This window comes from Nannobrachium achirus (genome assembly GCF_963921795.1).
Source record: "Nannobrachium achirus genome assembly, chromosome: 5".
NCBI lineage: Eukaryota > Metazoa > Chordata > Actinopteri > Myctophiformes > Myctophidae > Nannobrachium > Nannobrachium achirus.
In genome coordinates, this window is record NC_137814.1 from 25,436,379 (window position 1) to 25,443,878 (window position 7,500).

The window sequence follows — 7,500 nt, forward strand, 5'->3', positions numbered from 1 at the left end:
ACTGTGAAGCCCGTTTGTCACTTTCACAAATCATATGCTGTATATTAGCATTTTTATGGTGTATCTATATCTATTCTGCATCTAGCTTGAGGCATGTCTATTCTGCATCTAGCATGAGGCAACATGTTTAACCAGCTGTGTGTGTGTGTGTGTGTGTGTGTGTGTGTGTGTGTGTGTGTGTGTGTGTGTGTGTGTGTGTGTGTGTGTGTGTGTGTGCGCGCGTGTGTGCGTGTGTGTGTGTGTGTGTGTGTGTGTGTGTGTGTGTGTGTGTGTGTGTGTGTGTGTGTGTGTGTGTGTGTGTGCGTGCAGGCGGGTGGCGGGCTGGGGGTCGGTTGTCTGGCCCTGTTACAGATTTTGTCCAAAAATCATGCAGATCGGTACACAGTATCTCTGTAGCCATTAAACGAAACGGGTATTTCTTACATTGATGCTCCTACATATTATCATGCAAGCACCAGTTAAAGTTACTTTCCATCCCTCATATACTGTGTGCACAGTGCACACCCCATAACCCACACACTGCACATCATTTCGGAGCTCATATCTTTGAACGGGTAAGGACTAGTAGTTCTAGTTGACGAAATCAACACTGGCCTTTGACAGGTGTGGCTTGTGTTGTTGCCCCTGAGTTTCTTTGTGATCTTGTAATGTACATGGTGCTCATCATTGCAGCAAAGTGCTCAGTGTTATCTGCCTGTCCTCTACAAAAGGCCCTCTTGTCACTCTTGTCACTCTCCTTGACCTGTCTGTCTCTTGAACCCGCTCTTGAAGCCTGGGTGATTTGGTGCCCAACATTTTAGGCTCCAGTCACGCTTTCTGTAGCTTAAAGACTTAGGTGATTGCATGAAGCTACACAGCGCTTGTTAATGGTCTCCTATTTGCTGTTTAAAACCTAGACCTAGGAATATTGAATGCTTTAACCAGTGAAAAATAGCAGATATACAAGCTCACAGCGCGGCACCGAGTGCCGCACTGCAAGCTTGCATATCTGCTATTTTTGAAAAGTCATGAAAATGTGTGAAAATCTTTGAATATATGTATTTTTTAAGCGAACGTTTGTAACTCAAATCTTGCTTCTGGGTGGTCCCTGGAACTAAATATTTTGAGATGCGGGTCCGTGGCCAAATACATATCATTTTGGGGGTCCTTCACATGAAAGGGTTTGAGAACCACTGACATGGTAGTCTCTCAAGAACAGACTAACTGAGCTCCAGTTAAGTGAAAAGGACCTTTTCTTTGACGACGTTTAGCCAGATTGCTGACATAGAAACATGGGTTTTTCAAAAGACCTTAGAAGGATTCAAAAGACACTTATAGAATCGGGTCAAAATTCTAATTTTCACGATTTTTCAAAAATAGCAGATCTACAAGCTCGCAGCGTGGCACTCGGTGCCGCACTGTGAGCTTGTATCTGCTATTTTTCAATAGTTAAAAAAGGAGTAGTTCACCACTTTTCAACCTGTCTTCATATAATAGGTCCTCACTAATGTTCATAATAAAATAGCACAATTTTTTTTCTATTCAGTCTGGGTCTCATAGGAGAGCTGTCAAATCCTTCTACCGGTGACATCATCGTTTGACAAAAAAAAATAATAATAATATTTTTGAAAAAAGATTATCACGAGAACAATGGCTTCCACTTTAACATTGCAACTTTTTAAGGAATAGAAAGCCTGCAGTTTCTATTAGCTTGCATTTCCCGTTGATGATGTCACCGGTAGAAGGATTTGACCCACCCACAGCTCTCCTATGAGACCCAAACTGAGTAGAATTTTTTGTTATATTTTATCATGAACATTAGTGAGGACCTATTATATGAAGATAGGTTGAAAAGTGGTGGAGTGCCCCTTTAAAGCATAAAATAATGATACACAATAATGTCTACCCGTTCTAAATGGGTAAGACTTTGGTGATTGCATGAAGCTACACAGCGCTTGTTAATGGTCTCCTATTTTTGCTGCTTAATATCTGGGTCTTCTCCCGTAGAGTCAAGCCAGAGCACTGAAGCAGTTCCTCAGCTCCACAATCCAAACACTTTGTAGAGGTCTTCTGGCTGTGTCAAGATGTTTCCTATTATAACTCTACTTTACCTCTTGTCCTTACAGTTTCTGCTTGATGGTCGCTGTTGATATCAGTCCTGTGTCACATTCTTGGCCCTCTCTGTCATTCTCTGCGGCAGAAACACTCACGCATGCTTTCAACACATCTCGGCTCGACTATTGCAGCAGTATGCTCCATGGCACCACCTCCAAAATCCTCAATAAGCTTCAACATGGCCAGAACTCAGCTGCCCATAATAACACCAGTCCTCCACAACCGTCACTATAGTTCCCGGTCAAACAAAGACAAAAACAAAAAGTTAGGGAGGTTTTACATCACCAGACCCTAACCTCCTTGAGGTCCCCAAGACCCTCCTAATAAAGTTGTTTTTCCTCATGCCCCCCATGTAAAGCGTCTTTGGATACTTAGAAAAACACTGTAAATTTTAGATATTTTTTGAGCGGTGCTAACCGCTCCAAATACGTGACTGTGTGTGTATGTCCATGTGTTTTTTGAGCGGTGCTAACCGCTCCTATAGACCGTTTTTTTACCAAAACCATGATGTCACAAATGATGATGACATGAGTCCGCTAGACCAATGAAACACTTCGATTCTGTTGATCTGTCCATGATGTCATAGTCACATAGGCACCCGATTGGTTAACTCTGATTTAGAACGCGTTTAGGCCGCCTAAATACGTCATAAAAAATTATTGAGCGGTGCTAACCTTGAATTTCAAAATTGTATTAGATCAGGACAGGACAGGAGTCAGGTCAGGACGTTCTTTGAATTTCTCAATTGTATGAGTCATGTATTTATCTATAATACATGAAAACAAACCACACTTTTAGACAGAGCGCTTTAATCACAGGGCCCTGTCTAAAAGTGTGGTTTGTTTTCATGTATTATAGAGATATCCAGCTCAAGACAATTTTGAAATTCAAAGAATATAAATAAACAGCTTATGATTATCATGTAGATCGAAGTATGAGCTTTACCACGCCTAACCAACCCCATATCCTGGACACTTCATGGGAGCGAAAATACAGTAGAACCTCCTTCTCCTCTTTGGATCTGCAACTACTGTTGAATTTTGTACAATCGGTCTCTCATCTTGCCGGCCTTCTGGCTAAACTGGGACAGTGATCATGAAGGTGATACCTATAATAATGTCATGTTTGGCAGATCCTTGCGGATGTCAGCACTGAGTGACAGAGATTTGCAAGATGTCTAGAATGTCTAGAACCACTCCACAGCAGATGTGGGAAAGTCTCGACCAAACAAGTCCAGTATTTGTCTGCAACTCTACAGATCCTTTTGTCATTGTCAAGTAAAGCAATAGAAACTGTGCTTGACATTCCAGCTGCTCTTCATGCTCTTTGGTCTTGGGCTTCTCAGCCATCATTTTGCAAGAAGACATCAAATATCGTCCCAACAGAAATAACACTCTGCCACATGCCAGACTTGTCTTTTCGAATGACTTTGTCTTCAAAGTATCTGAACATGACCTTTCAGGGTCATTAGAATGCACTATCCTCATGTATTATAATCTTTAGGTACCGGTATGTAGACATGGCAAAGTCCAGCTTATGGTCCTTATGGTCCATGCGGCGGATCTCAGACATGTTCCTCATTTGCTGCTGGACCAGCGAGGCCTCAAACACCACCAGCATGAAGAGTGTGAACACACTGTAGTACCAGTACTCATCCAGACACCACAGCCCCACACAGAACACCTGGAACACAAAGAAGGGGGCGGTGGCTCTCTCCCTGAAGAGCTCCAGGAAATCAGGCACCATCATCTCAGCGCGGTTGGTGCCGTATCGCTTCTCTGCCGCTCTCAGGTCTGTCTCCTCCTGGTAGCCACGCCACACCTGGAAGTGGCTCATTGGGTGGCTGATGGGGAACGCCACCGGGAGGAAACATTTCTTCTCCTCTCGGTCGAAGACGTAGCGGATCTTCTGAAACTCAAAGGACAGAATCTCCTCGCCATCCTCACCCTGGTCCCTCTGGAGAGCCACGAGCTCAGCAGAACCGTTATTTGGCGTATGTACCAACTTTGCCAGGGTGGCCTTTTGTGGGTCAGGTTCCTTGGAGCAGGTGAGCCAGCAGTGCACGTGCACGGACCAATAGCCCCCCCTCAAAAGCTCCTAGTTAGATCTCGGGACCTAGCTGACAGTCCTCCGCCAGGCAGGCCACGCACTGTCTATCCCATCCCCTGCCTTCTGGTCTCTTTCTGGCAGAGACTTTGCCCGAGGCTCCTCTTGCTGGCTAACTGGCTGTTAGCAGTACACTAAATTTCAAACCGATACTGGTTTAAAGATGAAGTGCCATGATTTCACTCCCCCTAAAATACGATCATCAGGTATTATACTAGTACAAAACTGTGGCACCACCTCTTTAACAACACTGTCTTCTGACCCTAACCCTAACCCTAACCTTAACCCTATTATGGAGACTTCCTAATTGTTGGAAGTCTGATCATGTTTCCTATATATCATCTATTGTGATGTAGAAATGACATCATGTAAATGATTGAATGGAATTGGTTTATATTGATGATGTATATTGTGAATATTAATTATTAACCTAGTGATTGTGAATGCTAGCTTGACGATGCTGATAAATGCTGACTTGGCGATTGTGAATACTAAACTGCTCATGTTGAATTCGGCTAATTCATGGTTAGAACAGCTATTGATTGATCACGGCCATTTGATTGAAGACACACAAAGCATATATGATTATTTAAAGAAAAACAAGGCTTGAAAATTGTCCACAATGTATCTCCCTAAATATATTTGCACCGCTCACTTCGCACGGGTGCGATTTTTCCAAGTCTTTTTGCATTGTATCAAATACTGATGTCGTATGTCCCTATCCTGTGACGTCATGTGGGTCTATCAGCAGCAGCAGCAGCAGTAAAAGCAGCAGCAACTTCAAAGAGGTGTGATTTTTATTAGTATGGTTTGCCTATAGGCAACACACTTCTCTCCCAACTTACACTTTATAGAGTAACTTTATAGAGTAACCCCAAAACCCCAAAAGTCCATGGAGTTCAATGGAGGAGCTTGACATCACATACCGATATAGCCATCATGTACTGTATGGTGTGACATCACGTGACATCACCTATAGCATATAAATAGGCAACCACACTTGCAATTTCCCAGAATTGCAATTTACAATTTAGGCATTTAGCAGACGCTCCTAATCCAGGGCGATTTACAATAAGAAAGGTTAATACATCAACATCAGTACATTAAATGCACAGCAATAGTAATCAGTTTTCAATAAAAACAGTATAATAAAAATTGCTATCTAAAACACATGTATGGCCATTGAGAGTAGGCTACATTAAGTGCTCTGGGCTAAGATGGAGTCTGAAGAGGTGAGTCTTCAGACCACGGAAGCTGGGGAGTGAGTCTAGCATTCTGAGTTACTAGTCCTTACCTGGCCTTACTCATCGATCCTTACCCGGGCGATTAATAGTTACTGGTTGAAATGCCGAAATGTCATGTGAAGATTGACCAATCTTCAAGACAAATGTAGAGGATTAGTTCCAGACAGACGGACAGACATTCGGTCAATTTATAGTTCGATTTTATCAGTAAACTGCGACCTTCGTCGCAATTATAGACTATAAGCCACATTGCAACACATAGAGTCTATGTGTTGGGGACTAATAGAACACACACACACAGTGGCACATGGACTGTAGGACACACTGCAGGGACCCACACAATATCCTTAATTGGCTTGTTGACAGTGAAATACTTGAAGTGAAGCATGAAATATATAGAGATGCTGTACATCGCAACTGCATGCATAAAACATGAGGCTGATATGTGCGCTCTCTCTCTCTCTCTCTCTTTCTTTGTCCTGACTCCCCAACCTCTCCAGCTCGCCACACATTTTGCCTCCATCCATCCATTCACACATTCACACCATTCACACGTTCACACATCACACATAAGAACCGCAAGTTCACTGCCAGCCCCACTCACAGCAACTCCCATGTGATGTGTGGTCATCTATCCGTCTGTCTGCCTGCCCGTCTGTCTGGCAGGCTGTCTGTCTGGCAGGCTGTCTCTTTTCTCTTGTTTTTATATATATTTTGTCTGTCTCACGCCCACCGTCTCTGTCTGTACAGTATGTCCCTCTCTCTCGTCTCTCCATGCCCCCCCCTCCCCGCCCCGTCTCATTGCTTTTCCTCTTTTATTTTAGCTCATGTCTGTCAGTCTTTCTTGTGTCCATTGTCCTTATATTCGCTCTCTTTCATAGATCTTACTTTGTTCCATCTTTCTCATTTCGTGTGCTCTCTCTCTCTCTCTCCATTTTATCCATCATCCATCCTTATACCTGAACACTATATCTCCCTCCTTCGTGCTCTCTCTCTCTCTCTCTCTCTCTCCCCCCCTCTATCCTTTTGTAATTCTCTCTCTGTTTTTCTCGCCAACAACCTACACAGACTCCCCCCCCCCCACCCCCCAGCCCCCTCTCCATCCCTCCACTGTGGAACAACTTTAATTAGCTAGTAGCCTGAAGTCAACCTCTGCTCCTCCGCATTTGTACACGGTGCATGACACACACGCACACACACCAGCACACACGAACACACACGCACACACACACACACACACACACGCACACACACACACACACACACGCACACGCACAAACCCGTCTCCTCAACTGCCTTCCCCACATGAAAATATGCGTGTGGCGACAAACACAATTGATTTCCCCTGTTTCTGTTTCTTTCTCAGTCACAGCCGGTGGACAAACCGCCTCGCTGTTTAAAGAAGGCTGGAGCTGGAGGGTTGGGATCCTGTAGGATTCTAACCATTCCCGTTCCCTCAACGATTCCCTCTTAACGATCCCATATACGGTACCTCAGAAATAAAATCAAAAACTAGACCGACTGTTTTATTATAATTAATAACTACAACTGCACTCTGTCGAGGTGCCAACTTGCTCCTTGTGCACAAGTAGGTACTTGTGCGCCATGAGGTGCGCTCACCATTGGCATCACCACGGGCGATGCCAGTGACATCACCACTGGCATCACCGGAAATGCTGGTCCCTGATTAGGCTACGGGCTTAAACACACAGCTACCTACCTACCTACCTACTGTACCTACCTACCTACCTACCTACCTACCTACCTACCTACCTACCTACCTACTGTACCTACCTACCTACCTACCTACCTACCTACCTACCTACCTACCTACCTACCTACCTACCTACCTACCCACCCACCTACCTACCTACCTACTGTACCTACCTACCTACCTACCTACCTACCTACCTACCTACCTACCTACCTACACTACCTACCTACCTACCTACCTACCTACCTACCTACACTACCTACCTACCTACCTACCTACCTACCTACCTACACTACCTACCTACCTACCTACCTACACTACCTACCTACACTACCTACCTAC

The 7,500-nt window shown here is 44.3% G+C and overlaps 1 protein-coding gene across 1 annotated transcript in view; it reads right to left on the reverse strand.

Moving 5' to 3' along the window:
* Positions 1-7,500, reverse strand: part of kirrel1b (kirre like nephrin family adhesion molecule 1b) — a gene marked incomplete at both ends in the record, with an annotated part of 106,108 nt that overhangs the window by 96,367 nt on the left and 2,241 nt on the right. The window contains 2 exons of the mRNA XM_080725668.1: positions 3,614-3,744; positions 3,838-4,050. Of these exons, the coding sequence (XP_080581794.1) occupies positions 3,614-3,744; positions 3,838-4,050 (344 nt within the window). The remainder of the gene's footprint in view (positions 1-3,613; positions 3,745-3,837; positions 4,051-7,500) is intronic.